The 16,529-nt window shown below is 61.1% G+C and overlaps 1 protein-coding gene across 1 annotated transcript; it reads right to left on the bottom strand.

Moving 5' to 3' along the window:
- Positions 1-7,965: 7,965 nt before the first annotated feature.
- RNF208 (ring finger protein 208) lies at positions 7,966-12,595 on the bottom strand. The gene is made up of 2 exons (XM_033077787.2): positions 12,412-12,595; positions 7,966-10,966 (listed from the first exon to the last, which is right to left on the bottom strand). Exon 2 carries the CDS (start codon positions 10,280-10,282, stop codon positions 9,485-9,487), a length of 798 nt encoding a protein of 265 aa, XP_032933678.1. The 5' UTR covers positions 10,283-10,966; positions 12,412-12,595; the 3' UTR covers positions 7,966-9,484.
- Between the last annotated feature and the right edge of the window lie 3,934 nt (positions 12,596-16,529).

Raw genomic sequence — 16,529 nt, forward strand, 5'->3', positions numbered from 1 at the left:
TCTGCCTCTGCTGTCTTTCTTGGGCTAGGATTATCCCAGCCAGGATGGGTCTGGGTTTACCCAACCATCCTGTCCCTGACAGCAGCAGGGCCATGGCAGTGGGGGGAACCCTTTCTCCTGGGAGGTTTGGCTCCCTGTGCCCACACCCCCACCAGAGCCGGAGGTCTCTTGGGGGTGCTGCTGGTTGGCTTTGGCATGGGACTGATCTGCCCTGGGGGTCCCTGTGTGGGGTAGGTGGTACCTAGGGCATTGCTGAAGCCCTGGCAGTGGCTGCTGTTTGTGGCAGGGCCAGAGGAAGGGGAAGTGTTGCATGGGAGTCTCTCCACCCCAGCATTACTCAGCAGCGCGTGCTGCAGGAAGAGGCTGCCTGGACAGACCTGTTCCCCCGTCTCCAGTGGCCAAGGCCATCAGGGACAGGCACAGGAGGAAGCCTCGATGCCTCTGCTGCCATTCATCATCCTGAACCTGCTGAGGTCTGAGCTCCAAGTTCCTGCTGAGTTACATGCTTCCCTGAGTGCCTGCTCTGCTGCATCTCTTCCTCCACCCTCTCCTGAGTGCTGCTTCCAGTCCTTTCCCTGCAGCCTCGAGGCTGTGCACCCTCCTGGCCCTGCCCGTGCCCCAGTGGGACCAGTGCCACCACCTTCCTCCCCCAGTTCAGCAAACTGGGTGCCACTGTGTAAATAGCAATTAGGACCCAGGGCATGAATCAGCAGGGGCATTCCCTGGGAGCAGGCTGGGACAGGAAGGGACAGCAGTGCCATGCCACGCCTGTGACCCAGCCACCCTCCCACGGCCAAGTCCCACGGGGGTTCTGCAGGGGAGAGCAGTGCCTGGGGCATTGCTCTAACTGTGGCACCACAGTGAGGGGGAACAAGGATTTGGGGACTCCCCACCCCACTGCTTTGCTCTGAGCAGCTCTTGCACTTACAGACCCTGGCTGGGCTGAGTGTCCCCATGTGCCAGGGACAGTGGGACCAGTGCAGAGCTGCTGCATGGCAGTCATCACCCTGGTGCCACCATCCCCTCATCTGGGGCACTGTCCAGGTGGGAAACCTGGAAGGAAATCTGAAAGGAAACTTCCAGTCCCTGCAAGCTGCTTGTGGGACATGCCAAGGAGAGGTGGCCCAGCCAGGGGACCAACAGGGACCACCTTGGGGTACAGGGAGTTGGACTAGGGGAGCACAGGGCCTGTTCTGGGGACTGGGATAATGCAGGGTCCTTTCTGGGGGGCCATACTCGGGTCTGGGATGGGTGACTGAACTGGTGGAGCACAGGGCCATACTGTTGTGCCTCGGGGACAGTGGTGTAGGAAGCACTGGGCACAGAGGTGACTCCATTTGTGCTGGGCAAGGAGAAGAGGCGGCCGTGGGCCCAGCTCCTCCCCAGCTCCAGTGGGAGCTGATTGGCGAGGGCATGGCTGCCTGCCCTGGGCTCCCTGCATTTGAGCTGCTTCCAGAAGCTGACAAACCAGACTGGTTACAGCGAGGCTCAGCCCCAGCCCTGCCGGGCCCACGGCAGGAGGCAGCTGCGTGTGCAAGTGCCCGCCGCTCCTGTGCCCTTCTGGCACAGCGGGCAGCGCCCGGCAGCGCTCAGCTCGGTGCCCTCTCCTCTGGACCGTGGCGGGTCAGTATTGCGGTGGTGCTGGGGAGGAGGAAGAGGAGGAGGTAAAGGCTGTTGGATGCTCACGGTGCTGCCCCTCCTGGGGTGGCCTCTCGGTAGGGTGATGGGGCTGCACCCCGCGTCAGAGGCTCCTGACCCGCAGGTCTGGGAGGGTGCCCCAACCCGCACCGGAGGGATGTTGGGACTCTGTACGGACACTGCTGCCTTCAAACGCTTCAGGCAGCCTTCCTGAAGAAGTCTCCTGCCCTGGAGCCGCACCCACGTCCCGCACCCACGTCCCGCACCCAGCCCCGAGGGGCCCCGGTGGGCGGGGGGCGAGTGTAGTGGCTGCTCTGGCCACCCTGATGGAGCCGGCGGCAGGCGAGGAGGCAGAACCTGGCCCACCGCTGGTGCAGGCGGCCGATGAGGAAGGCTGTGTCGGGCAACGGGACGAGAGCGAGACTGTGGGGTCGGGGGACCCCGGGGAGCCGCCCCGACGTTGTGGAGAGGCGTCTGCTGTTGCCTGGGGGTGCTGGGAGCTGCCGCCCGTGGAGGATGCCAGGGAGCCGCTCCTGCCCGGGCATGAGGAGACGCCTGCCCACGGTGCCTCCCTGCCTGCGGGCCAGGACCCTCCTGCTGCCGACACCACCGGCCCCGTCCTGCCTGCCGGGGAGAGCCCATCGCCCAGCTCCGAAAACATCCCCAGCTCCATCCTGAGCCTCTTCGGCGAGGCACAGGAGGCATCGAGCGATGGGGCGGCGGTGGCAGTCGAGCCGTGCCCCGTTCTGGCGGGCAGCGAGGACGAGTGTCCCATCTGCACGGAGCCCTACGACGAGCAGCGGCACAAGCCGGCCGTGCTGAACTGCAACCACGGGCTGTGCCGCGCCTGCCTGCGGGCCATCATGGCCACGGCCACCGGCGCCGAGCTCGGCCGCGTGCGCTGCCCCATCTGCCGCCAGAAGACGCCCATGCTGGAGTGGGAGATCTGCAAGCTGCAAGAGGAGCTGCTCCTGCTGCACGCCCAGCCCGGCTCCCCCGGCGCCCTGGCCACCTCCCGGCCCCCTGCGCTGCCGCCCCGGCGCCCGGGCCTGGCCGGCGCCCTCGAGCATCGCTTCCAGGTGCGCTTCCACACCAGCCGCATGTTCGGGTGCCTGCCCTGCGTGCGGTACCCGCCCTGCCTCATCCGTGCCCTGGCCCGGCTGGAGCGGCGCTGCCGCTGCTGCTACCTCCTGTTGCTGGCACTCCTGCTGGCGGCAGAGATGCTCAGCCTGCTCTTCATCTTCCTCCCCATCGTCCTCATGGTGATGCTCTTCCTCATCCTCGACAAATAACGCTATCTTTGTGCCCTCAGGCTGAGCGTGCGTGAGGAGAGGAGCCCAGGTCCGGCTCTGCCCACGGCTGTGGTGCCAGCCGGGAGCACGCCTGTGATCCTGGTGCCTGGGAAACCTGGCACTGCCAGTGAACCCAAAGCGGATGAGGCAGCAGAAGAGCAGGAGCAGGCAGCAGAGGGAGGCAACCCTGGAGCTGAGCATAACTTGCACCAGGGCACCAGGTGACACATCACTGCCACAGCCAAGGGACACATGGAGTGGGAACCCTTCCTGCACTGCAGCACATCCCTGGCCTGGGGGCTGGGGACCAGAGAGGCTCTGCGGGCAGAGCAGGCCTGTGCCGTGGGTTTTGCCATGAGCTGTACCAAGGGCTGTGCCACCTGGTCCCAGGACAGATGGGCTGGGATCCCCCAGCATGGACTGAAAATACAACCTGTGTTTCTACCACAGCTTTGTTCAGCTGAGTTCAGTGCCTGATCTGGGCATGTCCCCTTGGGGCACAGCAGTGGGACACAAGGAGGGGCACAGCCAGTGGTCCCCAGCCACACTAAAACGGGTGTGTGCTCCACCATGGCACCTCCTGGCCCCTGGCGAGCCGTGCCAGCCTGTGCTCAGACTATGCCCTTCAGGGAGATAAGTGAGCAAATATGGCTCTGTCCTGGCATAGATGGGTGGAGGAGTCTGTGGTGAGTGGCACTGAGGCTGTGCCCACATGGGACCTGCCATGGAACAGGAGTGTCTCAGGGCTGAGCAGGATCTGGGCTCTGCTTTTCACCACGCGCCAGCCCGGTGATGTCTGGGCCACGGTGCAGCTGCTCTGCATCCTTGTTTCTCCACACCTCTTGGGGAAACCAAGGGGACAGGGATGGGGATCCTCCCAGGCTTTCAGCCACCTTTGGGCTGGTGGTGGATGGCAGGGAGTTGTCAGACCATCGATGTCCCGCCAAGATTCCATTTCGGGGGTGCTGACACCCACCTCCACCAGCTGGAATGTGCAGCAGTCTGTTTGTCACTGCTGGCCTCCTCTGGGTGTCCTGCCAAGGCTCTGTGCTGACCCCATGCCAATTCCCTCCTCCCTGTGCTGTCACCCTTCTCAGTCCTCCTCACCCCAACCCTGCTGAGGGGCTGGTGACACTGCTGTGCCCTGTCCTCCTGCCTGGCTGTGCTGGTTTTGTGCATCCATCCCCATGTCGTGGCTTTGCCCTTCTCACCCAGAAACATCCCGTGAAGGACCTCCCCAAGGCTTTGGCTGGGGGGGACAGATTACTGGGTGCCAGCTCCCCCACCCCCTTCCTCTTGCCCAGAAGTTGGGGGGGTGGGAAGGCAGTGATTACTGCTGTGCCCACACCACCCTCCAGAAAACCCATGTCCTTGTGCCCAGGAAGCCAGAGATTGGGGCTGTGGGCTTTGCCAGGACACTGGTGCCACTCAGCATCAGCACTGTCATGGGCTGCCCTGGCCAAGTGCTGAGGCACAGGGTAGGAGCAGAGCATCCCAAAACAGGTCAGGTCAGCAGGCAGAAGCAGGTGGGTCCCCCAGCCCTGGTGGAACCAAGGAATATTTATTTATACCAAGTGGAGCAGCTCCATCAGGAAAAGCACCAGTTCAGGCGTGGGTGGGGCATTTTTGGCTCCATGGAGCCTGTGGGGAGGGGAGGGGGGAGCTCAGACACCTTGGGGGGGGCCCTGTCACCATATGGGAGCCTCGTGCCCCTGCTCTACTTTGCACGGGGGTGTTTGGGTGAACCAGAGCTGCCCCCACGAGACTCCCCCAGCACTCCCATGCTCCCTGAACAAGCTGTAGGCACCTCTGGGTGCTGAAAGCTGAAGGGCACCTCCATCCCCCTGAGAAGGGGTTCCCTGGGGGCTGTGGTGTGGGATGAACCCTGTGAGCGATGTGGAGCAATGTCTACTCCCAGGGCTGGGTTATATTTAGCACCCTGAGATAAGGGTGAGCAGGGCTGGGGGCTGACAGGGCTGGGGGCTGGCAGGGCTGGGGGCTGGCAGGGCTGACCCAGGGCTGATGCAGGGCTCCTGCTGCAGGCAGAGCTTCCAGCACAGCCCCCCAAACCCACCCAACCTCCCCACTTTGAAGCCTCGTCCCCTCTCCCAAGCCCCTGACACCCCATTGCACCACTCCAAATGCTTCATCGCATCCCTCAGCTGCTGGCACCAGGTGATGTGGTGTCCCCAGAGCAGTGACTTGGCTGTCCTCATCCCTGCAGGGACCTGCCCATTCTGTCCTGGCTTGTCCCACTGCAGTCCAGCATGTCCCACCTGGGTCCCGCTCTGGCAAGAGGCATCCCCATCCCAGCTGCACCACAAGCAGCAGCACCTTCCCTTCTCCACTCACCCCACTCTGGGGATATGTGTCCACCCCCTGCCCGTTGGGAGCATGACCAGAGGGCCAGCAGCCATGGGACCAGCACGGGGAGGGGACATGGAGCTGAGCAGTGAGCAGGAGCCTGTGCCTGAGGCCAGCCCTCTCCTGCACTTGCCCCCAAGAAAGTTCCCGAGCTCAGCCGTCCCTCACTAGCCGTGGGGCCAGCACTGCCCTGGGGACCTGTCACAGTCTCTCGGGCTCCGTGCCACCACCCATTATCCTGTCACCGTGGGCTTGCGTGTTGTGAAAGCAGGCGCTGGCACGTCGCAAGCAACTTCCTCTCTGCTGGAACAACCGTTTGGGTATGAGAGCACCCCGGGGTGAGCTTTGGGGCGGTGTGTCCCCAAGGAGGGCATAGTCTGGTGCTCAGCCACCTCCCTGCAGCCAGGAGCGGTGCTCCCCCATCGCCTGCGCCGCGGCCGGATCCCGCTGTTTGCATCCATGGGGAACTGCTCTTGTTGTGCAACCTCTGCGGCAGGACGTGGGTGGTGGGGTCACCACATGGGGATCAGCCTGGGCGCTGCCCAGCGCTGCCATCGTCCCTTGCAGGAGCAGAGCAGCCCCAGCCCTGAGCCCCAGGCACCAAGCGGCCGGGCTGCAGGAGCTGCTTTTCACAGAATCACAGAATGCACTGGGTTGGAAAGAACCCATCAGGATCATCCAGTCCAACTCCTGGCTGTGCACAGACTCCCCAACACTTCACCCTCTGCCTGAGACCGTTGTCCAAATTCTTCTTAACTCTGGGGAGAGTGGCTGGCTAACACCATGCTCCAAAACTGTGCTAAAAGCTGAGCCCAAACCAGCCTGATCCTGTTGCTTCCCATCTAAAATGAGGTGGGAAGGACATTTGGGAAAAGGTTATCCCCAGGAGCAATTTAACTCCTCATATCCTCTCTCCTATCACGACCCAAACTGGACACTGGGAGACCCCAGAATTTCATCCCAGTCTGGGACAGATGTTGCAACAATGAGAAGATTTTACAACCAGCTCACCTGGGAACATCTGGGAGCATCTCTGCTCTTGTGTGGCCAAACCTGCTCCTGCAGCAATGGCCATGCTTAAGCAGCTCGTAGGACTTGGAGATCTTTAAAAACTTAGTGTGGAGGCACAAAGCTGAGAATGGCCATGGGAGCGTTTCAGGGGATGTGAAAGACTTTTAATTCACCTGCATCTGTTACACAAGGGCTGGCACCACCCCACGTTCCTGTCCTCTGCAGCAAACCTGGCCCCTCTTCCAGCAAGTGCTTATTCGAGGTTAATAGGGCAGGAGAAATGGGCTCTCACCCAGTACTTGCTCGTGAAAGGCCCTATTTCTTCCTTAATTGCAACTCAAAATCAAATTAGCAGTTTTAAATTTACTCTGTGCCCAAGAGGTGCCACGAGGGTAGGGGAGAACACATCGTACCCTTTATCCTTATGTAATAAAAAGGGTAAATTCCTACTGAGGGCAAAATTGCTGCCACCTCTGCTCTGGCTGGATTGCAGCTTCGGTGTCTTTGGGGAAAGAAAAGCTCAGCCTGCATTTAATATGAGCTTTTGGGGTGCCAGAGCTCTTTGTCCTGGATTTGGCATGAGCTTTTGGGGTGATGGAGGTGCACATCCTGGACTCAACTCCTCCAAGCAGTCACATTGTTTGCTCAGTGTGGGGTTGTGGTGACCACTAGGAGACCCCCCACACTGTGCCAATGCTGCATGAGGATGGTGGAATATGGATGCAGGGTAGGGATATTGGTAAGGACAGGGAGGCAGGATATGGCTGCAGCATCCCTGGGGACAGAGGTGGCACCGGCTGCATTATTGGTGCTGTAATTCAGCACCCATGGACTGAGAGGTGGTTCTGTTTTCCAGGCAGAGAAACCTCCATGGGATGGGAACCAGCACACAAGGAAAAGGGGTCTGCAGCCACCCTTGCACCCTCCTGGATGTGCTGCTGCTTTGGAAGGAGATGCTCCACCTTGGTCCGGAGCAGAGGGCAGAGACATTTACTGCTCCTGGAGAAGGGAAATTTGGGGGCCCACAACAGCTAGTGTGTACAGCCTGCCCTGGGACCTGCATTGTCCTGGGATCATCATCCTATCTGCTTTTGCTGCAGATTTCTTGCTCTCCCAGCTGTGGAGCTCCCATCCCAGAGACCCTGGGGTCCAGCAGGGCAGGCAGTATATGACACTTGTGCTGCCAGGTGCACTCCAGCCCCAGGGCAGTTCTTGCATGCTGTGGGGAAGGTGCAGAGAGGGGCCCATGGGTGCAGCTGCCTCACCAGAGCAGGGCAAGGGGAGCCCAGCACTCCCCATGTCCCCGCCCAGCTCCCTTCAACAGCAAGTGCCACCAAATGGCACATCCTGCCCCCATCTCCTGGGGAGAAAGAGGACATCCAGTGGGTATTTGAGGTCTCTTGGTGTAACTGAGGACACCTTGCCAAGCTGGGTCCTGTCCCCCAAGATGCCCAGCCCCATGCAGGGGCTGAGCAGGGAGGGGACAACTCCATCAGAGCTGAAAGCCAGGTTGCAGGAAGAGGTGCTAGCCCAGGTTTCGGAAAGCTGTAAGCTGGGTATCACCCCCCAGCCTGCCCCACAGATGGAGCAGGGCCAAGGCACATCCTGGTGTGTCACCCCACTCCTGCTCACAGTGATGTACCCACAGACTCCAGCTTGGTCTTTGTTCCAATATAATCTTTATTGGGGAGACTGATGGGGGTCAGAACAAGGCTGGGTATAAAACATGATCATGGTCACAACCAGCAGCGGGAGGCATTGGCAGAGCAACACAGAGACGGTACCGACGCCGTTCTCCACCGAGGGGGGAGAACGATCCTGGGGCTGCGCCAGCAGCATCGCCACTCCCTCGGGACAGGGCGGGGCATGGACTGGCCCCTCTCCCTGGATGGATGCTGAACTTTGGCCAGTGCCAGGAGCTGGTGTTTCCTCCAGGATGCAGGGTTCTGGGACCCCTCCGGCTCACCCAGCCCAGTGCCCTGGGACTGGGAAGTGTGTGCCCCTGGCCATGCCGGGTTGTGGTGCTCAGCCCCATGGGAGCACCCAAAAATTATGGCTTTTTCTTTATTTTGTTTTTATTTGTGGTTTTTTTGTTGGGTTTTTTTGCCTTTTTTTTTTTTTTTTTTGCTTTTTTGGCAGCAAACTTACCCCTCCAGGTGCTCTGGAGAAAGCAAGACTGTGCACAGGGAGCTACTGCCCTACCAGCCCCTCTGCACAGGGGTCAGAGCAGAGGTACTGCTCAGGGGAAGGGACTCTGGGCAGGAGTCAGACCTCGTTCCTCCTGCCCAGTCAAATCCCCTTGCTGGAGTCAGCAATTTGGGGTACTGGACCCCGTGCCACCCTCCTGAGCCATCCCATGGGGCACTGGTGTGGGTCCTGGGCAGAGGGGCAGAGAACAGGCACAGCTCAATGCCTTGGTGAATATGTAGTGGCCTGGGATGGGGTGGCCAGGTAGGGATGGGGAAAAAACAAGAATCCTCCAAAATGAGGACAAAGTGGAGCTTTCCTCAAGGGCCTGCGGAGGACATGGGCCGCATGTCTGCTGGCATCCGAGGGGCCGGTGTGGCAGCTTGGTGTGGCTACTGAGACTCGGGCGCATGGTGGCGTGGCCACTGTGATGAAAGCTTTGGCAAATAACTTACAGAGAGGGGGTGGAGGGGCCAGCTGGGGTCCTGTCCTCACTTCCTGTGCTGGGAGGGTGGCTCAGTGTGGCACCGTGCATCTCCAGGGCTCCTTGTGCTGCTGCTGCCGGCCATGGGGCGATGGGGAGGGTGTCACTGGCCAGAACCCAGCGTCCGCTCTTGGGAGAGCCAGGGAGAGAGGAGGGAGAGGCACCTGGGGAAGGAGCACGGTGAGATGCTCGATGCGCCACGGGAGCACTTGCAGCAGGGCCAGGGGAGCTGCAGAGCCTTGATGCGCTGGTAGATGTGCTCCCCATGCCAGCGTCCCTCTCCCTGGACACCACTGGTGAGTAGGGGGCTGCTGCCAGGTCCCAGCACCCCCACTGCCCCCCACGAGTGCTGGCAAGGACACCAGTCCCACATCCTTGGCCGTGGTGAGTATTAGAGCATTCACTGGCTGTGCCACTGGCAGAGAGGGGACAGGGGACAGGCTGTGGCGCTGGCCGTGCTGTGCCACCCGCCATGCCCTGCTGCGGAGGAGCGGGCGGAGCGCGGGGCTCACATGATGGTGCAGGAGGACAGTGGGTTCCGGATGTGGCAGGTGCAGGCGGCCCCGCAGTACTGGCGGAATGTCTGGTAGCAGCTGCGGTCGGTGTCGCTGCTCCACTGGACGGGGTTGGCAGCCAGGGCCTCAGCCGGCAGTCTGTTCAGGATACTGGTGTTGACGGCCAGTGCCGCCAGCCCGTAGTCAGTGAAGAGGACGGTCTCCCGCTTGCAGGTGGGGCAGGAGATGAACTTGTACTTGGGGCAGGACTCGTAGAGGATCTGCAGGCACTCCTCGCACACCGAGTGCAGGCAGGAGAGGATGCGGGGCCGTTTGTTGGTGAAGTTGTACATGTGGCCGCAGGTGGGGCACTCCAGGGGCTCGCAGGGCGTTGAGGGGTGCAGTACGTACTGGTTGACGATCACCTCATCTGACGGCGGCTGCCGGTGGTAGCAGACCTCGGAGCTGCCCTTGCGCTGGCCCTGGTAGCCGCGCTCGCGCCGCGGCAGGGGGGGAGTCCGGGGCAGCGGCAGGGGCCCGGGGGTGGCATCCAAGGCCGGGATGTCTCCGCACGCCTGGTTGACGATGATCTCGGACTCGGAGGGCCACGCGCGCTTGGCCACGAGGGGCGGCTCGCGACGCGGGGCGGGCGCGTAGCGCGGCTGCGATGCCTGCAGCTCCGAGAACTTCTCCGGGTGGATGATTTTCATCGCCTCCATTTTAATGATGACCTGTTGCCCTTTCAGACACGACATGAGTATCGTTTTCACATTACTGTCCACTGCTCTGGGGTCTCTGAGGGATGCCTGCATGAGGCTAAAACATGCCGGCAGCCTGCTGAGCTTTCAGTCTTGGTCTGGCCGCAGAGCAGGAGCATGGGGAGCAGCAGCTGGTGCGGGAGAGCATCCTGGGGAGACGGGGCAGCGCCAGCGGGCCCCGCGCCCCTCTTCTGCAGCCAGCCCAGAGGGTGTCAGGCGGGAGGCTGGGGCAGGCAGAAGGCAGGGCTCACAGTGGCATCCTGCCTGCTTTGAGATCCTCTTGGGCGGATGATCAAAGCTCCGGCTCCCTGCAGCCCTGCTGGGATGTTAACGTGACATTGGCAGCCACTCAGCAGCCCTACTCTTCGCCTTCGTTGCCACTTCCCACAGCGGATCAGGTGCAGTTGGGAACAGTATTTTGGGGATGGTGGAACTGGGCACTGCCCAGGGCAGGTGAGTCCAGGGAGGGTCTTGCAGAACTGGAGGCAGCTCTCACTTCGCCCCAGCCCGACCTCTATTCCTGTTTACATGCAGTGGGATCCTCGTGGCGCTGAAGAATGTGTTTGCAAATTCCTTTGCTCTGACTTCCCGGCTCTCCCATTTGCCATCACTGGCAGCTCCCACAGGGCAGGGGCTCAGGGCACATCCCGAGCTGGAGGGCAGCTCACCTTGGCTGCGACCAGGACACCACACACCTTGTCCCTTGGTATCTCTGTCCCCAGCTCAGCTTTGTGCTTGCTGAAAACGAAAAATGAGAGGGGGTTGGATCCAAGGCTCTTCAGGGATTTACCGACTGCCAGCACTCCCTCGGGATGTGTGCCCGCCTGCATCCAGGCAATTTGGCAATCGAGCCCTGCAGGTCCTGTCCATCCGCCTGCATGCTTGGGCTGCGGAAGTGGGAGCAGGCAGGTATTTCCCCCCAGGCATCCCCTCGGGGGCCCCGAGCGTGGGGTCCTGGGATCCCCCTCTGCCCTGAGAGTGGGAGGGCAGGTCCCCCAGAGCCCCGTTAGGCTGCAGGGCCCCTCCCGAAGGGGTTCCTCCACCGACCTGCCTCTGCTCAGGGTTTTCTCTCACGTTTAGCCCCTCCTCTGCTCAGTGGATCTATTTTTACCTCCATCACTTGCTCCTGATCTGTCCCTGCTATTATCCCTCTCTCCAGCTTCCTCTCCCCCCCTTCCTAGTTCCCTGCCCTTGTCCCGGGGCTGATGGAGAGGCCAGGCCACGTTTGGGGGCAGGAGATGGGGGGCAGGTAGCCAGCTAGAGGCCATTTTCTCCGTTAGCAGCCCCTGTGCCAGCCCGGCTCTCCTCCGAGAAGGGCGAAGGCGCTCTCCTCCATCATGCTGCAAATCCTGTTAGAGGGATGCCTGCTCCCGGGTGCTGCCAGGCCTGGCGGAGGGGGCCCGAGGGGGCCATCTGGTTGCAACAGCAGCAGCCTTAGGGGATGAAGAGAGGCCGCAGGGGTTCAGCCCCGGGTGCCTGAGGACTGGGAGGGCGGGCTGGATCCCTGCCCAGCCCCAGTCGGGGTGTCCCGGGGGCCATGCCCTGGCAGCACTGGGGTCCCGCAAGCATACTGACCTGCGGAGGGAGGCCTTGCCTCTTTCATTTCCCATCACGGGCCCACATCCTAACCCCACATCCTGCACTCCGCGCCCCACAAGCAGCATATATTCGCCCCCTCCCGCACACAGCAGTAGCCCCGGGGGCTCTACCTGCAGCTCTCACACAGACAGTCATCCGCAGCGCCCACAAGCACGGCGATCCGGGTGGTCAGCAGTGCCACGCACTGTAACCCCGTTCCCACGCTCGTTCTGTCACACCCCTTCACGCACAGCCCTGGCGCAACACCTCGCACCCCCACCGCCCCTGGGGTGACACAGCCCCCCGCCATCCCCATCACTTCTGGGGTGACACAGACAACCGCCGTACCCCGCATTCCCATCACTTCGGGGATGACACAGCCCCCGCCGTACCCCGCATTCCCATCACTTCGGGGGTGACACAGTCCGTCCCAGCACCCTCCCCTCCCCAGCCTCCCACCGCAATCCCCACACATCCCTGCCCCACGCTCTCAGCCCCGCGGAGCACACGCCTGTGCACACACAGCGCTTCCCGCACACACACACGTGCGGTCCTGCACGCCCGCAGGGTGACCCCCGCCCCACCCCGCCCCTGCCCGCCGTTACCTGCGCTGGCCCCGGGCAGGGGTCCCGGTTCAGCCGGCAGCCCCCGCTCCGTGCCCAGTGCGGCTCCACAGGCCCGAGGTTATCTGAAAGGCAGAGGGATGCGGCGCTGCCCCGGCCAGGCGCGGCTCCCCGGGGATGCTGGCGGCTCCGAGGCGCGGCTCCACGGGGATGGTCCTGGACGGCTGGGCCGCCCCCGGCCCCGCTCCCCCCGGCCCCACCGCCTACTCCGGCCGCGGCCGCGGCGGCGCGGGGAGGGGACCGGGCACAGAGGCCGGGGCTGGCGGCGCCGGGCTGCTCCGGAAGCTCGGCCGCGACCGGCGGCCGGGGGAGCCGGCAGGTACCGCCGCTGCCGCTCCGGGAGGCTCCTTCGTGCCTTCCCCCGGCTCCCCCCGCCGCCTCCGGCCGCGGACCCCGGCTAGGAGCGGGGCTGATGCAACACCCCCGGCCCGCAGCACAGGCTACGGGGGGCTGATGCCAAGCCCCCCTGTGTCCCTCGGCAGGTGCAGGCAGCGGCGGGCAGCAGCGGGGAGGCAGCGGCGGCTCCGTGCCCGCCGTTCCCGGGGCCCGGCGGCGCGGGCGCTGCTGCGCGCTCCCGCCGCCGCCCGCAGTGCCGCCGCAGTGGTGCAGCCGCCTCACATTTCTCTCGCTCAGCAGCGCCGGGGGCCGCCGGCCGCAGCGCCTGACGCCCAGCACACCCCCTCCTCTCCCCGCCCCGCACCCCCACCTCCCTGCACGCCCCCTCTCCGCCCTGCATCCCCCTTGCCCCGCGCCCTTCCCCGCACCCCTTCATCCGCCCCGCACAGCCCCCTCCCCGCACATTCCTCCTTGCCCCACACATCCCGCTTCCCCACCCCACAGCCCCTCTTGGCCCACACCTCCTCTCCCCGTAGCCGGTCCCGAGCCCTCCCTGCGGCCCCCCTCCTGCTGCCGCCGCCGGCCGGGCCCCCGCGGTCGTTCCGAGGGGCCCGCGGTGACTCAGCATCCAGAGAGCTGCAAGCGGCTCCGCGCCGGCGGTTGTGGGGCAGCACCGGGGAGCGGGGCCCTGCCAGCAGCCTCTGCAGCTCCCGGGGCTGGGAAGAGGTTGGACAGCCAGGAATTCCCCCACTACTGCTTTTTCCCACTGCCAAATCGGCCATGCACCGCACTAAGTCCTCTGGGATCCATGGCCACCAGCTGTCAGGGTAGCAGAGGGGGTCCCCTGACAGCCCCCCAGTCCCTGCTGAGCTCCAGGGCCACCTGGGCACAGGGTCTCACTGGTCCCTGGGAACATGGTGGGCTCACCATGGTGGGTGGGGGTCACACAACCGCTGGGTCCCATCAATCTTGACAGGTCCCTGCAGAGCGCTGGGGAGCTCATGGCCAAGGGCTTGCTGGTGTGACCTCCGTAGTGGCACAGGCAGACGGGACCCCACGGGCTGGAGACAACCCACAAGGTGCCCTGAGCAGATGACTCCTGGTTCACGCTTCCTGGCTCCTGCAGATGTGAGAAGTATGGATGTCCCCTGACAGATGTTAGAGGCCAGGCTGCCTTCTCCCCCTGCCTTGGGTGCCTCCAGAATGGGGACCCCACAGGCAAATGGCCAAAATGAGCAGGCAGCCCCACACAGAGCCCTCCAGCTCCCATGCCCCCACCCCCAGAACAGTGACCCAGGCATGTGCACACTCCAATCCAAACCCACTCCAGCACTCCATCCAGCCCTGGCTGGAGCAGGATGCTGCTGGGAGTTCACCAGGCTCCTTTGGGTGCTGCTGGGGTTTCCCTGCTCATGCTGCCTGCTGTTTTTCAGTTTTTTTATATTCCTCCAGGATTTTGCCTGGACTTTTGTGCCCTCCCTGAAGATTCCCCTGCCCAGCCCTGCTTGCTGACCCTCCAGCCCTGATGCAGCAAAGATCCAGCCCCTCTAATTAGGGGTCTGCATGGTCCTGGAGCTGTGTCCACACAGCCACATTGTCCTCACATTACCACTGTCCTCTGGCCCCGCCATCAGTGGGACAGACACAGGAGCTGGAGGTTACACAGCTCTGCCAGGCCTTATGCAGCCCATAGATGATCTTCTCATCCACACTTCAGGCAATGATGCTAAAAATATCACCCAGGTGCATCTTTTCCTGATCTGGAAGAGATGACCAAAGCCACCCAGGCAGAAGGATGCCCTGGCACCCCAAGGGCTCAGCTGTGCTCCATTCCCAGGCCAGACTGACTCTAGAGTGTGGTTATCCCTGGGGACCCTGCAGCATCACTTCCACCTGGAAATCCATGCTTTCTTCTTGACAATGATTGAGTTTTTAATCTTTGAGTATCTCACACCAGATAAGGGACTTTTGAAGGCCTCTAGTCCCTCTAAGTGCCATTCTTTGATTGGCTCACCTGCCTAAATCAGTGTGAGGCTGCTGCTGCCTGGCACTCTAACACTGCTAAACAGAGATTCCCTTAATCTTCCCCATCCTCCCTGTGTCAGGTGCTCCTGCCTTCCCTGCTAAGTGCCTGGGTGCAGATAGCAAGAGCTGAGATCTCACGCCTAAGCTCACTGAGTAGAGGAAATTGCAGGAAGTGAGCGAGCATGAGCTATTTTCTGTTATTAATTCGTATGGCATCCCTGTGCTGACCCAGCTACACAGTGTTATTATGCTGCTATTCTGTGAGTTAGGCAACAGCTCTATTTAAAAATAATCATAAATTACATTGGGCATCTTTTCTGCTGAATAAGAATGTGTTTGTGCCAAAGTGCTGGGATCTTCCTGTTGCCCCAATGGCACTTCCTCTGCTTTCCATGTTCAATGCAGAATTTTCCCTTTCCTCTGCTGAGTTGAGCCACCAAGATCTCTGCTTTCTACCCAAATTAAAATAATCTCATCCTTCAAAACTCAGACCTTCCATCTGTGTCTGGGCCTGTGTGGCTTGAGTGATGACCCTATCAAACCTCAGCCCTGTGGCCACCTCTGCCTTTGAGTCTTGTCTCTTACTCCTGGTTTAACATCTAACTGTGGCCTATAAACATATATGTTGCATAATCATTTATAAAAACCTATTGCATTGGGTGTTATCATAAATGTACATATTTCTACTGCATGTGGATGTCCTCAGAAGGCCTTCTGAGCTGTGCTTATGTGTGCTTTCTTGGGTTTTACAAGCAGCACTGATGTATTTTATCATTTTCCGAGATCTTGTCAACAGGCCAAGCACACCTTTGGGTTCAGAGATTGCTCCTCAGCTCAGTTGTACCTGCTGTCCTGGGGTCCAGCTCTCCTTGGACAGACATGCAGGAACAGCTTTGCCAGTGGATTCCCTTAATATGTCCCAGATGAACAAGATTTTGCTATTTATAATCAGAGGTTGTTTGTTGTAATTCAGCTGGTGTTGGCCTTGTGTGAAACCACTGCTTCATTCTGCAAAACTCATTCCTGTCCAGTGTCTTGACAAAACCTTTGCTCTGTAAATGTGTTGGGAGCTGTAACACTGCTGGCCAGGCTTTGCTGAGATGAATGGTGAAGCCAGAAGATAATTCTGCCCTAAATTTCTTCCTCATCATCAGCCATCACCTGCTCAGCTATCCAGCGGTTTGCTCAGGATTTTATTGCCCTTCTGGATTTCTAGCACCTGTGGGAAGGACCTGTTGTGAGAGGATGGCCCAGCTCTTGCTTGGTGCCAGCCTTGTGCTGTGATGGCACCTGAGGCTTTTCTTTCCACCCGACCTGTGTAAGGTGACAGCTCTGTGTATGCCAAACCTTTCTGGGTTTTTTTTGCCAAACCTTCATCCATGCTGTCCTTGCTCTCGGTGGCAGCATCTCAGGCCACCTTTCTTTGCTCCTTGCTCCTCTCGTCACCAAGTTCACATCCAAACCTCTTCCCAAAATCCCATCTGTTTCTCACACCAATCTTGTTTTGCTCTAGTGAATCACTCACCACACAGATAATTCACCCACAAAAACATGAGCTCATCCCCAGCTTTGCCGAGAGCAGCTTTCCTCAGGTCTGTCCCAGCCTGTCCTGGCTAGGAGGGGTGGACGTGGCACCCACATACTCTGTTTTCATCCTCTGGGGTCCATCCCCTCAGGACTGCCTCTCCTTCCCGGGATAGACCACCAGGAGAAGGGACCCCGAGTGCAACAACCAGCAC

Source organism: Catharus ustulatus, chromosome 21 (assembly GCF_009819885.2).
Source record: "Catharus ustulatus isolate bCatUst1 chromosome 21, bCatUst1.pri.v2, whole genome shotgun sequence".
NCBI classification, from domain to species: Eukaryota; Metazoa; Chordata; class Aves; order Passeriformes; family Turdidae; genus Catharus; species Catharus ustulatus.